We start from the raw sequence: 24,823 nt of genomic DNA, 5'->3' as shown, positions 1-24,823 counted from the left end.
GCATGCTGAATAAACTAAAAAAGACAAATGATCACGAAGCTAAGTAAAGATGTAATTGAGTCTATCAAAAGATAAAAAATTATAAATAAAACATCACCAATTTAAGGTCAAAGGCTACCATTGGCTAAGGGACAACTAAACGGAAACAACCCCTTATATTTTTGATTTTGTGGACTGACCTTAGGCTTGGTAGTGTTTTCCTCATTGACCATGACCCAGTCTTCCCCGTCGAGACTGTGTCCCACTTTGAACTTCTTCATGAAAACATTCTTGTCGTAGTGTTTCCCGCCTTGAATCACCACACCACTCACCATCTTGTCCTGGCCTAGGTCCACCTGACAAAATGAAGCCGTGACCGTTAAAGTGTCTTACTGGAAATTAAATCATACCCATAACTAAATCAAACCTTAGTTTAAAAAAACTAAACCCAGATTCTCAATCCTAAAACCCAACCCTTAACATAATAAATTGATGAGATTTTGACCTGGAGCCATTCATTCCTGAAGGGCTGCTTGGTCTGTTGGCCAGTCCACCCCGACCTGCCAGTCAACAAACGAGCATTCTCGGCCACCCAGCCTCGGTTGGAATAGGATGAGGCCATAATCTGACCATCCGAAATCTGACCAGACACCATGCCCAGCATTCCCGAACACGGGTAATCTGAAAATGAAAAAATAGAGAATTTCTTTAAGTACACTGCTTTAAGTTGTTTAATGGACACAATCTAAAGTGCTATGGCTCATGCCGGGTCTTTGCATAGAAAACACAAACACAATGTGCCAACTCAAAAATGTTCTAAAAAAATCTGTACTGTTGACTGAGTTTTGCTTGTTTCAGTATGGCTGCTAACATGTTGTGAGTTGAAAGTATACTCTCAGGGCATCTGACTTCAACAGACTCGTTGGCTGTTGCATTTGAGGGTACTTGACCCAGAGGCTGTGTTTCAATCTGTTCAACAGAGTGGACGCTTGTTTTTTCGGGAAACACACCAACACATCAATTCTGTGCCGGGTGAGATAAGGAATGGACTACCTGAGGTTCTACAGCCGTAGAGCTCAAAGCGCATGCAGATGCCTTGCTCCCAGGTCATAGGCCGAATACGAACGAAGCGAGCCAGGGTCTGCTTCGGCAGTAAAGAGTGTGCTTCTTCTGTCGGGTTGTGGTTCCCTTGGAAGACCTGAAAGTGAGAAAGATCTGTTGTTTATCTCAAGTGGTTTATTTTAGGATGATGAATTTGTCCAGTCTTACATAATGTAAGTCATTGTGTGTTAGTTGCAGTTAAAACGAACTTTGCACAAATAGTCAGTCATCTCTGCCAAACTGAGCCTTTACGGTTACTATGAAGCAAAAAGACTTTGGAAGATGTCTTTTCGGTTTCTGAGAAAAACTTGGTGCTACAGATATGGCTACTAATTTTAATGTTGCTACACAAGGGTGTTGGGGTCTTTTTCTTTATAGCTTTATGGTGGATGCAGACATGATTGACATGATATTCATATTCTAAAGAGACTTAGTAATTTGGTTCAGAAAATAGTGGATACAAATGAATAGACAGTGGAACCATGAAATGGGTACGAGTCACTTTTCAGCATTTTTTGTTCTAAGTTTGTTGTTTGCGTGCAAAAAAGAAGCAATCCTTTCCTACAACATATGAACAAAACATTTTGCAACTTGTGTAAAGGAGTTCAACGAACGGCCATGTGTGTTGCACAACAAGGTTTTTTTTTGTTGTTGTTTTTTTTTTATCAATTGCAAGCCTCCGTAATCATTTACTCTCAGGCAAGATCAAAGAGAAATCATCCTTTAAGTGGTTGACCTTAAATATGAAAGCAGCAATTCAATAAGTTTCACAACACATGATTGCTTATTTAATAGCAACAATAAATAAACAAGCACAAAATAGTTGTTACACTGAATGGAATGCCACTGCTGAGCCACCAGTGTGTGGGCCAAAAAGAAAACTTTAAATAAATGTGTTGTTGCTTAATTCAATGGGTCCCATTTTAGAAAACTAAATCAGGGGGCTAGCTGTCCATTAACACTGTTTTGGAAGTGAAACTACTGTTATTTTCTGTTAAAATGCAATATTTAGATACATTTAATACAGTCTATCAGAATGTTTTTAATATGAGAATAACAGTTTGGATCGTGTACAATGTGTTTTTAATACACTCTTCTGGATGTGATCACTGGTAAAAACTTGGGTACCACAAATAAGAGAGTGAGTGCGTGAGTAAAAGTTAACCTTCTGTTTGGAGCCATCCTTCACCGTCACCCAGTCTTCTCCATTGGAGCTCAGATCAACTTTATAGGAGCGAACAAAGTAGTGTTTCTTGGTCTCTTTGGAGATGGCTCCTTGTGTGCTGATGGCTGTGATGAACCTCAGAAATCCCAAATCCACCTAAGAAGAGCATAACAGAAGATACAGATGAGTAACATGCAAAATGTGCATCACAATTAGTGAAGTTTGGTGGTATAATTATCTGTATGACATCTATAATGTTGGTCATTCAGGTTTGGAGCAGTGGGATTATTTGGCCATTTCTATTTCAAGATTGGTCTGAATGACATATGTGTGAATCACATTTCTTCAAAATGCATACCCCACATACAACACAGATGGACAGTGCTTAATTGCCAAACATTTGCATTTTGCCCAGGGCAGCAAGTATGATAACTCAACATAAAACACGATTCTATTGGGGCAATGCCGACCTTAGGTTGCCCCCCGTCCCACCTTCGAGCAAAAATGTAAATGTAATAGGACTTGAAGTTTCCATGTAGTGTGTGTCCCAAAAATGTTTGTGTGTGTATGTCGCAAAAATGTTTGTGATTGTGTGTCGCTTGTTATAACTGTATGTGTGGGAACCAACACAGCAGCAATTATACGGCTGTCTGCACGCATCACTAATGACTAGTGCCTGACCTGTACCATGTGTTGTTGTTTTCTACGCATTTGTGTGTTTGTGTGTGTTTAGACTAAGAGCTTTTGTATTATCGATTTTATACACAGTGCATGCAGTTTTGTGTTTTGGTGCGTATGAACACAATAAAACAAGTATTTCCTGTTAAAATAAATGACTCACAAGAGAGAAATGACGTTACAAGCCCCCAGGCTACATTTTTATTGCTTATGGAATAAAAATATGATCTTAGAAGCTTACCAGAAATGCTAGGGATGTTTTTATCTGTTCACAGTATATGGAAGTGAGATCTTTATCATCAAAGATGTACAAAACGTATGAAATATACAGTATCAGTAGCTGCGGAAAATGGTCGAACTTATCTGAAATGAAGAATATTACACATGGTCGGTAGACGGGATTCACATGGGACTTATCGCTGAACATTTTTTTCTAGGGATGTTCACGCTTCATCTGAAGCGAATCCATTTTTGGACTTGATAGGAACATCATACGGGTTGGAAACGAGGGACTCATCAATATGCACGTTACCATTATATGTCCCAAATGCGCTGTTGCTGGTACACCAACATTCAATTTTTTGCAGCAATTGAACAAAATCTCCAGAATGTTTTGACAAGGCCTTGACCACCCTTTACCGCATAAACAATAGCTAGGTTGTTCCCGCGCTAAATCAGAGAAATAGTATCTCCAGCATGCCTTTTTTGGGGCCTCCTGCCGGTGGGACCCTCATGCAACACCGGAGCCATAAGAGGGTAAAGCTGGACAGGCTTATTTAAAAAGAAAAATAGAGTTTCAAATTAAAAATGGGCATTTTTTTGTATTTTAGTCTGACTTTTATACTGAAGGAATATGCTTGACAATCATGTCAACTAATATGATGTTGCTACTGTGAACGTTCATATAATTTAGTGAATTATTGTTCAAAGTATTCTTTAAAAAGTTTTAAAAGTAGCTTTTCTTAAGGACAGGAACATCCTTCTTTAGATACATACTGTTGATGTCGTTAGCCTTTCAGTGTGGTAACAGGTCAGAGCTACATTCCGGATAGTTCATCAAGTGAGCGGGGATAATCGATCTTCCATCTTTCCACTACTTGGCAACGTTCATGTTCACGTACACACTTTCAAGAAGGGCAGGAAAGGGGCGGCTCTCGCTAGCAGTGAGACTGAATGGAATTGTGAGGAAAAAAAACAATGATTCTTCCTGCCAAAACAGGATGCTGCCCCTTGGGTGATAGCAAGTGAAGAAGCTTTGGTTTGACATTTCTTCAAGGCTTGTTAAAAGACTGTCTGAGACCATAAGAAAAGACAATTTGTGAATAAACAGCTCATGGTAGAATTATGTTCCATCCCTGACAAGCTGTTTTTAGAATAAGCATAGAAACACCACCAGTTTGACAGGGCCCTCTCGCTATCAAGAAGTGGTGGGATATCAAGGACTACAAGGCCTTCTCTGCTGGTCTAAAAATATCAGAATCCATCCATCCATCCATTATCTGCACCGCTTATCCTCAGTAGGGTCGCGGGGGTGCTGGAGCCAATCCCAGCCATCTTCGGGCACTGGGCAGGGGACACCCTGAACTGGTTGCCAGCCAGTAGCAAGGCACACAGTGACAAACAATTCGCTCACTCATTCACACCTAGGGACAATTTCAACTGGCCAATTAACCTGACATGCATGTTTTTGGAATGTGGGAGGAAACCAGAGTGTCCGGAGGAAACCCACGCAAGCACGGAGAACATGCAAACTTCGCACAGGAAGGTTGGTAGCTGAATTTGAACCCATGACCTCAGAACTGTGCCGCACACGCGCTAACCACTCGCCGCCGTGCTGTCCAATATCAGAATCATGTGATGTAATTATATTTTGTCCATGAATTTTTATTAAATAATTCAAAATTGTCAGTTAGCTTCCTTTCATTTCTTTCCCTCTGGTTGCGCCGCTTCCAGACATGTGCTTTCATGTTTAAGGATTTAACGATTGACAGAAACCAGCAAGGAGGCCTTCGCAAGCAGATTTGCAGACCCTGAGACAAAACACAAGTGAAAAAAAAACTGATGGTCCAATCAGTCAGATTTCGAGTTGGCGAAACCAAGGCCTCCTAGAAAGGTATAAAGAAACTCTCAGCTAGGGGGCAGTAATGCACCAAAGTCTAAAATCTATTATTCTACTAAACTATAATTGTATCTATTTTTCACTTATCAGCAAACTTTTAATTCATTTAAACTTTCAACTTATACTAAGCAGTAAGCATCTTCAATGTCAACTCAGAATCTGTAAAAAAATATATCACAAAATATTAATTAAAAATCTTCACTTCAGTGCAATAACAAATAAACTATGAAACATGAAAATAAACTTAACATTTGTTATGTAGAACACATGATTCCAAAGGAAACAATGATTCAAAGATTTAAACACGTATAAAAAAGAGAACATCCATACTAATATTATTTTTTTATACTAAACAAATCAAAAGTCAACAACACAGAATCCCTGAGCAAAACAACATGAGTATTGACCAATCCCAAGAGAAAAAAAAGTTTCTCAAAGGCAACTGTCTCATAGAACGACACATCACTGAAGGCCTATGTTTGAAATGCATGGGCCGCCACAGAATATTTTTCTCACAATGTACACTATATTTGGAAGCAAACTATCCAAAAATGTTCACATGTCAATGGTGTGTGTGCGTGTTTATGTATGTATGGATTCCTTACAAAATGCTCAATTGGCTATGTGTCAGTGTTATATAATTAGTCAGGGAATAAGAGGCATTGATAACCCTCCCGTCTCCCTCCAAGATGAAGTACTATTCTTCCCAACAACTGTAAAGATATTGACATTTCTGTGCAAGCGGAGACAATTCATTATGAGATATTCACACCGACCTTGAGACTTTACGTTCATCAGCGCAGTTTTTGTTTTTTGTCATCATTACTTTTGACATGGCTGTGCTCACACGAGGCCTAAACATATTCTCCAGATGGCGACATCTTCCTGATGGCGTCAAAGAGATCCTGAGGTTGTCTATAAATACCGCCGCCGGTTCAGTGGGGAAAAGGAAGCCTTTCCTGGGCTTCATTTGCATCAATGGTCCAATAGCAATATATTTGTGCAATGGTCATGTTTGGAAGTTTGAGATTGAACAAAGGTGTTTAGGACCTTAAACGTTACTTTGAATCAGATATAATCTCAGACCTCTCATTAAATGTGACACCCTCACTTATTAAAGGTGATGAACAAGATTGCTTGGGGCGGCAGTAGCTCAGGAGGTAGAGCGATCGTTTTAGGATTAAGGGATCCCAGTTCGAATCCTGGCTTGTCCGTGTTACATGCCGAAGTGTCCTTGGGTAAGACACTGAAACCCCAATACCCCCAATAAGCAGGTTAGCGCCTTACATGGCTGCACAGATCACGGCCGCTATTGGGAAATGTGAAGCACAATGTAAAGCGCTTTGGGAAGTCATTGACTTAAAAAGCGCTATATAAATGCAAATCATTTCATTTCATGAAAAAAATAAAGCTCTTTTTCGGGGGGGGGGGCTACATCTGATTACCAGGCAAGCATAAACCAACCACAGAGTTTTAACAGGTAGAAAGCCCACGTTGTTAAATTGACTTTTAAATTTTTTAAAGCTCTAAACACTTTCCAAAGTGTGAAACACAAATTCATGCAAGCTCATACAAGGTCAACTAAAATATGTTAAAATAAGAACAATTCCATTTGAAATCTGAAATGAAAATTAATTGAGTGACACTGATGCAAGCACATATCCTGTTTTATGCCAAAATAAACTTTCAAACATGAATTAGCTCAAACACTACTGCCTCAAACCAACTACTCTCTGTCAACATCTGTGTTTTCTTTAAATATATGTTCATTGGATGGAGATGCAATTGTGTAAAGTTCGTAAAAATGGTATTGTCCACTCCATGCAATGTTTCGGCCATATAGCCCACCACTACTACAGACTAGTCATATCTCTAGCATCCTGTTATAAGCAGAATTTCCATTTTCTTATTTTTGTTTTTAATGAGGACAGTGTTCCTTAAAGAGAGTGTTTGTGTTCAAATGTGAAAAAACAAAAAAACAACAACATTGTCAAGTAATTTGTCGGACTTGAGAAAGGGGTTGCAGGGAAATTATTATTGATCCTTGGTTCTTAATGTTTTCATCCCCTCACAAATTATATTTATACATATAATATATAATGATGATTTAAAAAGATGTTGGTCACTTGGTCACACTTATGTTGGAACAGGAGAGCCACTGATGGAAAAGCAAGAGGCAAATCCTCCAAGTGGATCCTCCCAGTGAAAAAAAAAAACGCCCATGCTGCTTGGGGATGGCATGCCACGCTTGCCCTGGGCAACCTCTCTTCATTCAGCTCCTTGAAGAGTAAAAGTCCTGCTCACATGCTTTCTTTTTCTCACCCACAAACACGTCAATTATTCACGTGGCGTCATCCATGTTTTATGGAAACTATTTTGAGCATAGCAGTCACAGTGTTGTGGTGATGTCACGTTGACATATTTAAACTGATGATCACATGTTAAACTAGAATTTACTTAAGTACTTTAACTTTGAGAATTTATGTCATTCAATTTTGTTTGTGAGACTATCACACTCTTAAGACTGCTCCTATATTTTTTATCCTAAGAGGAAATGTTGTTGTTTTTTTTTCATGGCATCCAACTAATAATGGAAGAATTACCATATTTTCCGGACTATAAGGCTACACCTAAAAACCCCATATTGGACAGGGGTGCCTTGTATTTGGGTAAAAATTAGAAATGCATGCAGTATTTATTTGTACGCGATATTACACGAGATTTTGCCGTATACTACCACATAAAATGATTGCTCCATCGGAAAACATTCCTGACCAATATCACAAAACATTGAATGCAATAGTAATTGAACTCGTATATCGCCAGTGAGAAACTTAACCACTAGACCACCAGTGATACAAGTGACATACAAAAAGGCATTAAAAATCTGATTCATCATCAGAAACACCAAAGAGTTGTTTCCCTTGTCATGCTTTTTGGCGTTTATTTATATCTTTCAGGACGACTTTCTGTTTTATCCATTCTCCATCAAAATTTTCTGTCACTGTGATTGAAAATAGTGTGATAATGAGATCAAATCTAGTGCCTTTTCGTATGTCAAGTCAAGTCATGTTTATTTGTATAGCCCTTAATCACAAAGAGTCTCAAAGGGTGGTCAAGCAGTTATATTACAGCTTTCTCACGGCCGTGACTTGGGTTGGATCCCTATTACATGCAATGTAATGCGATTTTGGTCAACTGCATTTTTAGGCCAGTCAGTCATTGCAGTAATTGCACTCCAATATACAGTATACCAGTGTATAAAATGGACAATTGTTATTTGTGAATATGTAAGGTAGCTTATCCTTTAGTTTTAATTTCATGTGCTTTTTAGTCTGGTACGCCTTATAAATAAAAAATATCTGACAAAAGACAATTTTTTTAAAGGGCGCACCTTATTGTCGGAGCGCCTTATCGTGCGGAAATTCGGTAAATGATACATTTACACATAACACACTTTGTCCGTACATTCATCAAGGAGCAATCTTGTTAAATCAGATAGCCATCCTCCAAAAAATATTTGTCAGACAATATGGCTTGGTTGCCGTCAAACCTACGTGAGTTAAATATATTAGCTGCCTCTGGTCAATGAGCTACTTTTCAGCTGTGTGTTGCACTACAAGCGTATTATTTTCAAACAGCTAAAAAAATTGCAAGAAAATTAGTGACCATCATAAAATGATGAATGTTTAAAAGAAATGATGACTGACAAAAAAAATCCACTCCAATGTCATCACTTTTCTCTGATTAGAAACAAACTCTTCACCTCCCTGATAGTTTCCTGGACTCCCTGAGGGACGCTTGAGCCCAGTAGCCCGTGAGAAGTCCCCAGGCAGACAATAGAGCATCATCACAACCACTAATACTCTGCCCACATCAACTTCCTGTCCTTTTCCTGTTTCCTCCACCATTGTGCAGTTTCCTCGATGAGTTCCTGTCCTGACAATGGGAGCTTGCCTTTAGACCTGCTCCGTCTAAGGGGCCAATCATGCTCAATGTTATTGATGTAGTAGCAAAACGGGCTTTTAATCTGTTGGACACTTTGGCCATGGTCCCAGATCTATCGTCAATTTCCAGATGTTACAAAGTTTTCATATTCAGGTTATTGTATAAAAATATAAGAGTCAGATAACCCAGGACACAATTGAATCCAGACTAAGGACATCACAATTTAAATAATGATCGATGACAAATACAACATTAGTCCAATATTATCTAAAAGAGTATTGGATTTTATGAGATTTCAAACAAAGTTCATCATTATAGCTCCGATATCAGCTCTTATATGCAAGCTGTGAATTCCATTTTTCTAAATTCTGTTATTCTATTTGGATGTGGCATGCACAGTTTATGTGAACACTGTTTGTCTAAAGGAATTTGCTTTTTTTCTGGTGCCAATGGAATTAGATATGAGCTCAACCAAAATTAAGCGATACTGTCAATCTAAATCAACTTGGTGAAACACAATAGGCCACATTCTAACTTAGTTTTGCCTGATGCGGATTAGTAAAAAATAAAATTAATTAAAAAAAAAAAGAAACACTTCAAACTCTTTGTATAATTTGTAGTGATATCAGATCAGATAATATTGTATCGGACACAACTACGGGGTGAACAATCGGAATTGTATCAGAAGGGGAAAATTAGTATTGAGACACCTCAAAAATAACATGTTATTTTTCCCATCTGTTGTTATCTAGAACTATAGCCTACAGCAAGGCTGAAGTTCTAAATTTTATAAAACAATATAGTTGTTCTATACTGCATATAATTAATTTATATTTTACTCGTCATCTACTTCATTCTAATGCACTGCAGAACACTTTTATTCTACAAGCCAACTATATATTTACTATGTTTTTGATAATCTATCTTGTGCAGCCTTTACCATGACTAGACTTTTTTACCATATTCTATTTGACTTTTTGGCGGCACGGCGGCTGAGTGGCTAAGGCCTGCGAGTTCTGAGGTCATGAGATCGAATCCAGCTACCAGCCTTCCTGTGTTGAGTTTGCATGTTCTCCCTGTGCTTGTGTGGGTTTCCTCCAGGCGCTCTGGTTTCTTCCCACATTCCAAAAACATGCTTATCAGGTTAATCGGCCGGTCCAAATTGTCCCTAGGTGCGAATGAGCGAGTGAGTTGTCTGTCTCTGAGTGCCCTGCGACTGGCTGGCAACCAGTTTAGGGTGTCCCCTGCCCGCTGCCTGAAGATGGCTGGGATGGGTTCCAGCACCCCCGCGATCCTATTGAGGATAAGCAGTGCAGATAACGGATGGATGGATATTCGACTTTTAGCCCAATCTTTTTCACTCGGTGAGCATTTTTTTCATTCATTCTTTATTTTTTATCCCATTCAAAAGGATGATATTCGTTGAACAGGATTTTCAGGTGTATTACATTAAAGTCAAAGCATTAAACGTGGACAATAAGTACCGTAAAGTAAACATGTGATGCAATGTGATATATTTTACAATGAATGAGAGGGAAAGACAAGCAAGTTAACGTGACAGACCCGCTGAAACAGGGACGACCACAATCACAGACAATGTGGAGGCGGAGGCTTCACCATGAAAAATTTATGCTGATTTTCCGCTCTAACGTGCAGGGGAAATGCAGCAAATGAGTAAACAATTTTCATGTTTCACAACCACAATGTTCTAGTCGCATGAGAACAAAACCTCTATGGTGTATTTGGGTTCGAGTTGAGAACCACTCAAAACCTCACATAATTACTGCATGAGTGCACTCATTTTGTTTTCAATTTTTTGGGAGGTAGAGAGCATCTGATGTTTGGGATGCCCACTTAGAAGGAATGCCAGTTGTTCATCTAAGTCATGCACTTTACTGAAATTATCACAACCCACTTAGAGAACCAAGTCCAAGTTCGAAGCCCTATTTAAATCTAATGTAAAATGAAATCCAAGCATTGTGTTGCACCATTTTTTGCACTCCCAACCTGTTTGAAACAGAATACAGGACTTAACTGTAAAACCCAATTTGATTCCATAATTTGAACCCCCAAAACATCCTGTAACTGCAATATTTTTTTAAATCATGTTAGGAATACTGACCGTTTTTGGTCGTGTAGCAAGGATCCTCAGCAGACCGAAGCGAGAAGGGATGACGGATAATGATGCATTTGTCTAACGCCTGAGGTTATGTTTAAAAATCCTACACTTGTATCTTAAATAATGAAAATTGATTGCACTTAAAATGAATTGATTAAAAAAATTGCCTTTTTTCAATTTCTGTTTAGTCATTGCAATTGCATTAACAGCCAGCAGAAGCTTGCCTTTCTGGAGTAGTTATTTATAAATTAAACAGGCTCACTATAGTGGTCGTATGTTGGTGTGATGAAAAAATGAATAAAAATGTCCAGTTTAAACATGTTTTCCACTGCTATCAATGCGATAATATTAGATAAATAGGAGATGTTAGAGTTAAAATAAATACAGGAGACCAAATGACGTTTTACCTGAAAAATGAACTGGGCTTTGTTCGCTGATAATAACCATTTTTACCCAGTAACAAAAATAGCCATAGAGATTTCATATTTATGATAATTGCTCATCCCTCTCTTTTTCTTGTTTTCTAACTTTCTTCTCAATTAATTATTATTAAAACAAAAATGCTTCCAGCATCACATTACTCAGTGGGAGGAGCTCTTTTGACTCGCAGGACGTAACGGTATTTTAAGACAGTCAATTGTCATCATACCTTGGTGGTTGTAAAATAAAAAATATAATAAAAAAATAAAAAATACATGCTTCGAAAATGCTTTGATCCTCGGAAGGAGACAAGTACAAAACGCTAACACTTTATTTGAAACCTTAATTTCAAACCTTAACCCTTAACTGAAAGCCTAAATCTTGCTTAATAAGACCCTGTCAAACCTTACGAAACCACCAACGCAAATCTCTATCCAAATACAAAGGCAGCTTTCAAACCTGTTTGGCTAACACCCTAACCTACTTCAAAACTCTTATTTCAATTGTGCAATCCAAGCACAGAGGCACTGACCTGAATCCATTCGCGTACGGTGTCATCTGAAGGTGTCCACCCATTCTCGCGATAGTTGAGACGGGAGCGTTCTGGCGACCAGTTGTTATTGTATTGTGACGAAGCGGTGATCTGCTCTGAGGAAATTTCACCAGATTCCATGCCCAGAGGCTTGGAGCACGAGAACTCTGACAAGCACATGGTAACCAAGGTTAGCATATGACCTCCGGTCAAGACTTTGACATTTGCTATTTTGCTCTGGAACACTTTTCTTTTAGGTTTTTGATTTAATCACATAAAATAGATAACTTTATCACAATATTCTGATTTTTTGAGACAATTCTTAAACGAAGCAAGAGCCTTTTAGGCCAAGGTTATACCTGTGACCAAATGCGGGGGGCCATGAGTAAAAAGGACATACGGTTGGAATTCCAAGTTAAAAACAATAATTTTTGCTTTAAATGGTCCCAGATGAACCCCAAATTTCAAATCCTATTCACGTGGTACCTTAATTTGATTTTTTTAAAATTGTAGTTTGAAACACAGTTTTGAAATGCTTTTTTATCAAACCCCCACACTAAAAGACTAATGCGTGCAAGAGACCATAGAGTAAAGAAGGAGAAACCTTGTGGATTGCCTTGGGGCAGGCTCAGGTCTCTGATGGTGTAGTTGGCAGAGAATCCCTCTCTGGTGATGGCCGTGTCGGTGGTGATGGTCATTGACAGGATGCCCGTATAGGAAATGACACGGCCTGGAGACTCCTGGCCGCAGTAGCGCCCAATGTGGGGACCCACTGACAAGGATGAGAACCAAAAGATATAAATGTTAGCGTTAGCTTTTGGTTAGGACTTTCCAGGGTGCCATCATCAAACAAACTGAAATTTAAACTGCAACAGAAGTAAGAAAGATGTAATCCTTGCTTTACTCCGGAAAATAAATATCAATTTGAAATGCCAACTCCTATTTGACAATCTAGTGTTTGAAACCTGATAAGTTTAAATTCAGTAAAAATAAGAAGATAAGACATCAATGGATTTTGAATTTGCAAGGAGAACAGGATAGAGAGCCCAGACAACTTATACAAAATTCAAATCTGTTTTAAAGGCCCTCTTCTGATATCTTTCTTTTTTTAAAGGTTACAAAAGAAGATCCGCCCTAAAGGGTGTGGGCATCAAAGAACAGCAACATAATTGTCCGTTAGTGACAATGATGTAAAGAGTTAATAATAGTCAAAATGACAAACTGGCATCTTATGCGATCGCCTTTGCAAGGGACCAATAATAATCACAAAATATACTTATCAAAACCCTACGTTTATTGGAAACCATATTTTGAGTTTGAATCCAAACCCATTTTCAAATTAATTGCACCCTGGTCATACTGGAATGGGGATTACCACATGCGAGGCCCCTTCTCAAGGTTTCTTATTTTGCCCATGCTGAAGTTTTCCTTGGCCCCATGTTGGTTTGAGATCAGGGGATGTTGTAATTGTAACATGTGCAGTCCTTTGAGACATTTTGTGATTAAGGGCTATACAAACAGATGTGACTTGACTTGAATTCGAATAAACCGTTGTATTTCACTATGAATTTCATGATAATTTTTGAATAAATTAAATTACCATTACTATAAGCTATTGGACCATCATGAACCCTGTGAGGATAATCGGTCAAAACAATTGATGGATTACAGAACATTTTTTCCTTCTTATTTTTTAAATTCTCTTCAATACAATATTGATCATATAAAAAATAATCATTACTAAAAAAACAACAACTCATCATTGTTACGAGCAAGGTTTGCATGCCGGCTGGCGACATCCCCTTTAGATTGTTACACTCGCGACTCCGCTAATCTGTCAGGATTAATGTTGTCCTCAACGCCAGCTGCAAGTGATACCGTTCACAGTCTGTGACGGATTATATGCGGAATTACGACAGTTTTATCTGGAGCGTGGTGTTAACGAAGCCAGCCTGCATGATGTTGCGGATGGAAAATGCAGTGATGATAAACGACATATGATCATTTGCATTCATAACGAATATAATTGATAGATTTATTTCCCTGATGGGAAACAATCATTGGGCATTTAATGTTTGTAATTAATTTATCCTTTCCTTGATTAAAAATACTAAAGATTTTAATTGTATTCTGAAGGGAAAAAAGAGGAGCATCTTTGTGGGAGGTTCTTGGTTTTTTTTTTAGTTTGATGGCTCAGGAAAGGCTTTACTTTGAGGGAGGTATTCATTTGTCTTAATTAAACACCATATTAGTTTTTCTCCTGTTTAGATAAGGAATGCATCTATCTGGGCAAAGTTTTATATATATATATATATATATATATATATATATATATATATATATATATATATATATATATATATATATATATATATATATATATATATATATATATATATATATATATATATATATATATATACTGGACTGTCTCAGAAAATTTGAATATTGTGATAAAGTTCTTTATTTTCTGTAATGCATTTAAAAAAACAAAAATGTCATACATTCTGGATTCATTACACATCAACTGAACTATTTCAAGCCTTTTATTATTTTAATATTGCTGAATTTGGCTTACAGCTTAAGAAAACTCTATTCAACTAATCACCTGAATCATCTAATTAACTCGAAACACCTTGCGAGGGTTTCCTGAGCCTTAAAAACACTCAGCTTGGTTCAGTAAACTAAAATCACAAGTATGGGGAAGACTGCTGATCTGACTGCTGTCCAGAGGACCATCATTGATACCCTCCATCAGGAGGGTAAGACACAAAAAGAAATTTCTCAAAGAGCAGGCTGTTCACAGAGTGCAGTTTCAAAGCATATCCACAAAAAGTCTGTTGGAAGGGAAAAATGTGGCCGGAAACGCTGCACAACCAAGAGAGATGACCGCAGCCTTAACAAAATTGTGAAGAAGAGCCGCTTCCAGAATTTGGGGGAGCTTCAAAGACAGTGGGCTGAAGCTGGAGTCCAGGTATCAAAAGCCACAGTTCACAGACGTGTCCGGGAAATGGGCTACAATAGCCGTATTCCCATGGTCAAGCCACTTCTGAACCCAAGACAACAGAAGAAGCGTCTGACTTGGGCTATGGAGAAGAAGCACTGGACAGTTGCAGAGTGGTCCAAAGTCCTCTTTTCAGACGAAAGCAAGTTTTGCATTTCATTTGGAAGTCAAGGCGCCAGAGTCTGGAGAAAGGCTGGAGAGGAGCAAAATCCAAGTTGCTTGAAATCCAGTGTGAAGTTCCCACAGTCAGCAATGGTTTGGGGAGCCATGTCAGCTGCTGGTGTTGGTCCACTGTGTTTCATCAAGTCCAGAGTAAATGCAACTGTGTACCAAGAGATTTTAGAGCACTACATGCTTCCATCTGCTGAAAAGCTCTATGGAGATGAGGATTTCATTTTCCAGCATGATCTGGCACCTGCCCACAGTGCCAAAACCACCAGTAACTGGTGCACTGACCATGGCATCACTGTCCTTGATTGGCCTGCTAATTCCCCTGACCTGAACCCCATCGAGAATTTGTGGGGTATAGTTAAGAAGAAGATGAAAGACACCAGACCTACAAATGCAAATGAGCTTAAGGCCGCTATCGAAGCATCCTGGGTATCAATAACACCTCAGCAATGCCACAGGCTGATTGCCTCCATGCCACGCCGGATTGATGCAGTAATCCGTGCAAAAGGATTCCCAACCAAGTACTGAGTGCATCAATGGACATTTTCAAATGTTTGATTTAGTTTTGCTGTTATAAAATTATTTTTTTACTTGGTCTGAGGAAGTATTCTAATATTTTGATATAGGATTTTTGAGTTTTTCTCAGCTGTAAGCCAAAATCAGCAATATTCAAATAATAAAAGGCTTGAAATAGTTCAGTTGATGTGTAATGAATCCAGAATGTATGACATTTTTGTTTTTTTAATTGCATTACAGAAAATAAAGAACTTTATCACAATATTCTAATTTTCTGAGGCAGTCCAGTATATATATATATATATATATATATATATATATATATATATATATATATATATATATCATCTCATCTCATCTCATTGGCCGTACCGCTTATCCTCATTAGGGTCGCGGGGGGGCTGGAGCCCATCTCTGGGCAGTGGGCAGGGGACACCCTGAACTGGTTGCCAGCCAATCTATATATATATATATATATATATATATATATATATATATATATATATATATATATATATATATATATATATAGGTTTCTCTTCTCCAACTTGGGTGGTGCAAATTTTCAGCTCGTTGGCAAGCTGTGTGGGAGCTTGATAATGATTCAAGTGACAGGAATCACCTATATTGGAACAGAGAAACTCCAGAAACTCCTACATTAGATGACTAGGGAGACAGATGTTGCATAAAAGTATGAGAAGAACTCTTATCTAACTATCACACTATTTTTAGTCAAAATACCAGATATGTTAGAGAAATGACAAAACAAAAAGTGATTCAAAATGTGTGCAATTTTGTGACACCTTTTCTCAGGTCAAACTAAATATTGTAAGTGAAAAACACTTTATGTGCGGTCATAAATTTAGTTACTGTATATTTTTCAGGATGACCAAAATACTTCACACAGGGCCTTTTTCTTCATCCAGTCCATAATCTTATGCACTTGTATTCCAATGGTCCCCAAACTTTTTCTGTACAACGTACGCGCTTAGTATCTGACAATATTCTCGTGGCCTAGCAAAATAATAACCAACAATTTGGTACCGTTACTAAAAATTGTATGATGATGAGATAAAACCTGATTTATCATCTGTATCTCTAGTGGTATCCGGCGTGCTCACTGTCGCGAATCGGGCTTGATTCCTGTTGCATCCAATGTTATGCCACTGTGATCAGTGATATAGTCTGACTGATCAATCAATGCACAAATAGGATACTTTTATATTTTTATGTGCAATACAAGTCCTTACCATAGTTTTATTTCCATGCGCATTATCGTCTGGTGTCATGTAAATATAAAAAGGGCTTCTTTTTGGTTGTGCGTAAAAGTACGGAAAATACGGAACATATGATGGAGGAAATTGTGAGAGAAGATCCTGACCCGCGGGATAGCCGTCCCAGATCTCCAGCCAGTCGTAGCGACACAACGCCCCCGGTGGCGGTGTGGTGTCGGGCTCCATGTCGAAGCTGTCAAACTCCACCAAGATCTCAGACATTTTGGGGGCGAAGATCATGAAGGTGCACTCCAAGTTGTTGGGGTACTTGTCAGGGTAGCCCGGTGTCCTGATGACCCCTGAGGGAGCAGTGAAGTTCCTGGAACATTCCTGACCTGTTGAAAGGAGATGGGAAGGAATGTTTTTGATATGGGAGGGGGGTTTAAAGTGTCAAAGTATGTTTGGTTGGCAACAAATTAACACTGGGGTGATGGTGTAAAGCCCCCCAAGGGCCAACACATGTTTTCACATAAATGTCACTTTGCCTTATAATAGGGGGAAACCACCAGTAACTGCAGTGATGACAGATATAATGTTGCAGTCTTCTCTTGCTGTGTTTCACACAAACATCTGCATTTATTTATCTCTTGCGAATTACAATTATCTTTTCCTTTCCTCCACCATTCCATATTATCTAATACTTACTGTAGGTATAATGTACAGGTAACTGGGTTGTATAGAATTATTTTGGGACATGGTGCTTTTAGATATTTGTTTCTACGTCTTTACATATATAACTTTATATACTTAATATATACTATTCATACAGTGTGTGTTCTGACATTATTTATAAACATTTTTCTTTTCAACTACATACAGCACAACCTGTATCCAATGTACACAAAAAAGAATAGTGTATATGTTTGCATCATGTAACAATAACAGTACTGTATACCATCTTTATTAATATTCACATTACTAGTACCCATCTAAATTGCAGTTATTCCCATGGGGGAGCTATTCAATTTATAGTTAGATTTTATTTCTTTTTTTGTTTTTCTTTTCTATTTTGCTACAGGCCCCTTGAGGATCGGCCATGTTTGTGTTTATATTGACCGAGGACATTGCGGCTGCATTTTATTGACTCTGCCAGGCAAGAACACACACAAGCGTCCTAAAACAACAACAGAGACACAGACGCTTTAACACATGGGGTGTCAAGTTGCTTTACTTAACCGCACATCCTAATGGGACTTTAGCTATCACAAAAATGTTACAAGAAGTTATGTGTCTGATGGGATTTTACTCCATGTTTGATGGGACTTTGTGTTTGTGTTTTCATGTTCTATTATGACTTAAACAAAAGTGTGGAGCAACGAGAAGTCAAGAGCAGACTAAAATGCTAATGATTTAACATTAGTTCTTCTAATGCTACAAAAATCTACAAGGGGACTCCATAATCTGAATATTATCAGAGAAAATGTGATCCCTCTCTTTTGGGAAAATCCCGTGCATTGTTGGGAGCTACAGTTTTGATTAGGAACTAAAATGGCATTTACATAGATTTACAAAAATCAAATAGTTTAGTGCCCCAAAAGTATACATGCACTTTAGACATGTATTTGACAATTTGATTGACAGTCTTTTATTTTATTTTGCTCTTTTAATTTTCACTGCGGTGTGAACAATAACAATTTAGAAAATTCAATTCAATAGACACAGATGGCACTACACTTACTAATCACTTATACCTCATACAGGATCTCATAGCTAGATCTTAGAACCTTTGCAACTATCCACATAAAAGTGCAGAAGAATGGGGAATATAAATGATTGTGTTTATTTTGTGCTCTTTTCATCTAGGTGAGAGCATACCTGTCAACCTCCAGGGCTCCATGCCCTTACAAAATGTTGTATTTTCCCTTACAAAATAATCTTACACCATATTTTTTTCAAACGTGTTTATTTATGTAGTTTAACATGTTATATTGTACATGTGAATTTCCCTGCGAGGATGAATAAAGTATCTATCTATCTATCTATCTATCTATCTATCTATCTATCTATCTATCTATCTATCTATCTATCTATCTATCTATCTATCTATCTATCTATCTATCTATCTATCTATCTATCTATCTATCTATCTATCTATCTATCTATCTATCTATCTATCTATCTATCTATCTATCTATCTATCTATCTATCTATCTATCTATCTATCTATCTATCTATCTATCTATCTATCTATCTATCTATCTATCTATGTGTTTCGTTATATCATATATATTAACATTTTTTGTTAGATACTGAGTTGCTCGACATGAATGAGGTTTATTATAAAAAAAGTTTAAAAAAATTAAGTAGCTTGGACGTTCATTGTAGAAGGAAAAAATACATGCAAATATAATTAAGTAGAAAAATACATTTTCTTATTCAAATTATTAATTTATTTTCTGCATTAAATTATTGTTGGTAATATACCGATTAAAGGGATAACCACAGACCTGTCTTTTTTCATTTTCTCCTTTTATACTTCCTTTTTATCTTAACTTCTTGATACAACAATAATGATTTGTAATATAATGCATTAAAGCAAGTGAGCCGTTTGAGAGCCGGCTCGCTTTAATAAGTTGAGCCGAAAAAGTCCATTCTCTAAAAAGAGACGGACTTCCTTTTACTACATAACTACCACATGAAATCTGAGGCGGCAGATGCATGCGCACAGTAGCATCAAACCGCTCGCTTCGTTTGCAACGAAAAAATAAAATAAATACCGAGATAGGGGCTACCGCGGCAAACTCGTTTGACTTGATTGATTTGCCGTTTCGTGATAGTCGGTGTATGGTACCCATAATTGATAAATCTGCGTTTTTCCTTACAGTTTTTCTTCTACATCGTACACGTCTTAAAATGCATAATAAACATACTTTGTACGGCAAAAACGTACAGGTTGACAGATATGTGAGAGATTCTGCTTTGTTGTTTGTTGCAAGTGCTATTGTGTGTGAGGGTAACATTTACATGGGGCAAGCTTAACCAGGTTTAGAAGGCCCTTGCTGAAGTTCAAATTCAGATCATATCAGATATTTTCTGTTGTGCTGAGCAGTATGTGAAGTTTCAGAGAAAGTGTTACCGTTGTGTGTACGAGTGTGGTTCTCCAGCAGAGTCACACTTGCAGCATGTTTCCCAGTGGGAATGTTCACTTGAACGTGTGAATCATCATGCAGACCGACATCTGAGTGTGTTTTTATGTGCTTTTTAATTGGCCCTAACCACAGGGCACACTTGTACCGCAATTGTTGTGACATATACATTTTAAAAGGTTCCCCGAGCAGATCATAAAAGATATCAGGAAAAGTCCTTTTTTTTTCTTGACCTTTAATCAAATTGCATTTTTGCCATTGCTCGCTAGCTTGTTTACATTGAAAATTCAGTATGTAGGAGTGGGATGGAATCAGATATCGAAACAGACAAACCAATCTTGGACTTGGAGTATGATCTGACTATTGATGTTGTGTAACGCTTGAGTGATGCTGCCAGATACTGTGCGCCAATTGTCTCCTACAATCATTTAACTAGACACAAGTGATGTAAAGAGTCGGCCAGTGACTCGGGAGATAAGTTAGGTTTCATCATTCAAACTGATTAAGGAAGAACATTGCAAAATTAAAACTCATTTTCATGTGAACAAGAACCCTAGATTCAATTTTTCTTTAAATTTCCGCGGTGTAGGATTTCTTTGTTAATTCTTTAATAAATCCTTAGTTCCTGTATTGCTTTTTTTCCCCGCAAACATCACTTTATGAAATACTTTTCTTCCGAGTCAAATATTTTTTTTATTGCAGTCAAATTATTCATTCCAATCTAAATAATTACACTTTTTTTGCAATTAACCACTATTAATCGAACAATTTTTAAAAATTATCGCTGTTTTGAGTACCCATCAGCTCCATTCAGTCAGTAATTACAATGATTTGCAATGTCAGTAGGTCATTTAAGTGAGGTGTTTTGCGCTGACAAGAAATGCCGAATATTTAATTCTAACTTTACAAAGAGCGCAAACTAGTTTAATATTCCACTAAAGAACCCCCAAGCAACAATTCAAAGACTACACAACTATGCACAAATGTGGTTTTCTCATAGAGCCAGTAATTGTCCTTAAAGTTTGGCTGCAATGGATAAAAAAGCCAGCTTCTCCAGAGAGAAAATAACAATGATTTACATGTGTTCATTTGTCGGGAAATGGCTGGCGACCAATTCATCTTTGGGAACTGCCTCTCTGAATAGGATAAAGCATCCTAGCAACTCTAGCGGTTTTTAATATTAAGCGTTGGATGGAGTGAGTGAATTCTTTTAATGCTTATTATTTTTCTTTCATTTAATCTGTAATGTTTATGATTTAGCTTTGGCAACCTACATTAGCTACATTAAATTTAGCGTAAATTATGTTTTTCTGTGAACTCTATAACCATTAAAAATGGTTATAGAGTTCTTCTATGAGGTTGTTTTCTACATATGTTGGATACTTAAATGCCATTGAACCTATGAGAAAAAATAAAAATGTAGTTCTCGTTTTTCCGAAACTCTAAAATTCGTATATACAGACAAACACTCCTTATTTATGAATGCAACCTAAACTAATGTTTATCAACAACTGTTCTGGTGCATGAATCACTAGATGTAGTTTCCCATCTCCCGACCGAAAAGTGAACCCACATTATAAGCATAATCGCAAATGTTGACCCATGATACCGTGTAAACCTGCAAACTGAAATACACAATCTCTTATCCGCTGTCCTACTTCTTCAACACCATTGTGTTCATTTTCAGGTCATTCCTAATGCGTTCAAGGACAAACAGGCCATTAGCTAAATGGGCCTGGGGTCCTGCACACCTGTCTGCTGCAGACTACCTACACATATTCACACAAACTAGAACACAGAGTTATTCCCCAAGGAATTACCCAATCCCCAATCAGAATTGATCCTTACGGTCATTCTAAAAGTAGTTTTTTTTTGTGTTGTTTTTGTTATTAGACGGTGTAACAAAGTGTTGGGTTCCAAAGGTGCTAATTGGTAAGTATGTAAGTGATATATTACAAGTGGGAGTCTGGGGACTGCATGAGAGATCCCAAAGGATGCAGATAAGAAGAAAAGAGACAGGGTGATGTTGATGTTCCCATGAGCTCATTAATCATGTTGAGTCAGTAGGACCACATGAACGCCTAATACTGCAATCCCGCACGCACATACAGGCACACACGTGCACACAATTCCCACATTCTTTTACATCCCTGTGATGTGTTAGGTTGCCAGCGGTTGCCAAACTAAGGTACCCGGGCCGTACCAGGCCAGCAAGACGATGCTGAGAGGAGCATAAGAAAAAAAATGAGCCGTTTTTTTGTCAAACAATGACCTGCAGATTTAAACATTTCCACTGGATGTCGCCAAAGCCACACGCCACTTTGAACCACTCACTGTATATGCTGACTACCATTTATCATACAGAGACCATTTGTTAAACGCCCATCCCGATGTTACTTAATTTAAGATAGAAGTTGCTGTTTAAGGCAATACGATTTAATCACCTGAATTTCTTAGCCTGGGGCCCACTTGTCTATCCCCATAAAACAATGTTTTTCATTGGTCTCATGGCCAAAATTCAGATAGCTGGCTATATTTTTCTGTACTGGTTTAAAAAAAATATATATCGATCAAGATATTACATTTCATGCAATAAAACATTTCTGAATTATCCCTTTTGCATTGACATTTTCAATAAAAATGATCAAATTTAGTGCCTTAGAAAGGGTGATATTACTTTGCTATTACTCTTAATTAAAGTTTTCATTTGTAAAATACTATAGTTTTTTGTATATCTTGTGTTTCAAAACTAATTGAATGAAACGGTCCTTTCATAAATAAGAAAACAACATAACACAACTTGTGCAAGTAAATGCAAACGAAAAAAAAAATGGATTGGCTTATGTTATCAGTTTTTTTATCACCTCATGTATCAGATTGAAGAAATCAATTAGCAATTATTTTCCCCTCCGGACCGGCCCATGTAACTCAAAACGTTTGCCCACCCCTGGTTGAGGATGTTGTGTTCTCTTCCTTTTATTGTTTTGACTTTTTATACAACTAGTGTTTATAAAATTGTTCACTGACTCACTGACTCAATGACTCACCCACTCACCCACTCACCCACTCACCTGTCTTAAAGACCTCATAGCGTACGGAGAATCCAGCTCCATGCGTCTCGTAGTCAGAGACAAACTTGATGAGGAGCTGGTCGCCGCTGGAGATGATGGGCGAGGGTGCGATTTTGCCACAAAACTTGCCCAACATAGGCGCCATCTCATCTTCGCCATTGTAAACCTCCACGTAGTCATACCTTAAGTGAGACACAAGCAAATAGTGTGAATTTTAAATATAGAAAATAACTAGGGCTGAAGTCTGAGGTTTAAATATATCTACAGAAAGACTCTAGTGTACCGTAAAACATCATCCAATGATAATATTGACACAACTCACAAAATGCTTTTAATTTAAAAAAGCCAGCATTAAATTTAACAACAGTAACCAACACAGCCCAGAAGATCATTGGTTGCCCTCTGCCTAGTCTAGAGGACTTTGCCCGCTTGCGATACCGCAGCAGAGCCATTAACATTATAAAGGACTCTTTTCACCCCAACATCACCTCTTTGAGGCATGTTGCCCTCTGGTAGGTGTTAAAAGTCCCTTAAAGCAAGGACAAACAGGCTCAGAAACAACATCTTCCCAGGGCCATCACCACCCTAAACGAGTGCATAAAACTGTGAAAACATATATTTTATTATTCGGGTATTTTTGTTGCCGCTATATGTTATTGAACTTCTTTTCATTGCACTATTGCTACGATGTAATATTGCCATCATTGCACTATTATTATAACTTGGGCCAGTCTCCAAGCACGATGTTGGAAATCTTTCAATCATTATCTGGACCGCTTATCCTCTATAGGGTCGCAGGGGTGCTGGAGCCCATCCCAGCCATCCTCTGGCAGTGGGCAGGGGACACCCTGAACTGGTTGCCTGCCAGTCGTAGGGCACACAGGGACAGACAATTTGCTTGCTCATTCACACCTAGGGACAATATGGACTGGCCAAATAACCTGACATGCATGTTTGTGGAATGTAGGAGTAAACTGGGGTGCCCGGAGGAAACCCACGCAAGCACGGGAAGAACATGCAAACTCCAACAAGGAGGTTCGATCTCATGACCTCAGAACTGTGCTGCACATGAGCTAACCACTGCTTCAACGCGCTGCTATCTTGTCAATATGTTTGCCTATTTATCCTGACAAACTTTCCACTATTTTTCCTCTTTAAAGTCTTTATTACAAGTTTACCCTGGTGTGCCATGTCTAATTTTATTGAACACAATGTTCACAATGACAATAAAAACAATTCCATTCAATTCAGTTCAATTTGAAATAGTTTTATGTATTGAACGGAGTCCTAAAGTTCAGAATGTAAGTTTGTACTGCCTCTTCATCAGAATTAGACTCTAGTAATGATAAGGGGAACACCAATTCAAATTTTCCAACCAACCCTTGACTTTGTAAAAAATTCAGCCTTGACAATATCGATTTAATTTTCCTTTTTTTTAACTAAAGTGACTTGTTTTATCTTAAAATATCAAACAATAGTAGTGAAGCGAACTAACGTTCTTCTTTTATTGACACGTGAATTAATTAATTAATTAAGCACTAAAACTGAAAAGCCTGTTACCAGTAGTCATCTCAATAAGAAAGGAAATGAAATCAGATTGGTTGAAAGGATCAGTTTAATATTCAAGAGATCCCTGAATC

The 24,823-nt window shown here is 37.9% G+C and overlaps 1 protein-coding gene across 2 annotated transcripts in view; it reads right to left on the bottom strand.

Moving 5' to 3' along the window:
- LOC148374410 (neuropilin-1a-like) overlaps positions 1-24,823 on the bottom strand; it is a 62,448-nt gene that overhangs the window by 20,046 nt on the left and 17,579 nt on the right. For both annotated transcript variants that reach the window (XM_088336091.1, XM_088336099.1), the window contains exons 3-10: positions 23,184-23,365; positions 17,134-17,361; positions 12,666-12,833; positions 12,062-12,228; positions 2,246-2,401; positions 1,033-1,177; positions 485-660; positions 180-335 (exon numbers count right to left, since the gene is read on the bottom strand). In XM_088336091.1, coding sequence (XP_088192217.1) covers positions 180-335; positions 485-660; positions 1,033-1,177; positions 2,246-2,401; positions 12,062-12,228; positions 12,666-12,833; positions 17,134-17,361; positions 23,184-23,365 — 1,378 coding nt within the window. The remainder of the gene's footprint in view (positions 1-179; positions 336-484; positions 661-1,032; positions 1,178-2,245; positions 2,402-12,061; positions 12,229-12,665; positions 12,834-17,133; positions 17,362-23,183; positions 23,366-24,823) is intronic.

This window comes from Urocampus carinirostris, chromosome 1 (genome assembly GCF_059441175.1).
Source record: "Urocampus carinirostris isolate Australia breed hairy pipefish chromosome 1, RoL_Ucar_1.0, whole genome shotgun sequence".
In the NCBI taxonomy this organism is placed as follows: domain Eukaryota; kingdom Metazoa; phylum Chordata; class Actinopteri; order Syngnathiformes; family Syngnathidae; genus Urocampus; species Urocampus carinirostris.
Note: the sequence above shows the minus strand (reverse complement) of the source record. Positions and strands in the feature narration are given on the sequence as shown.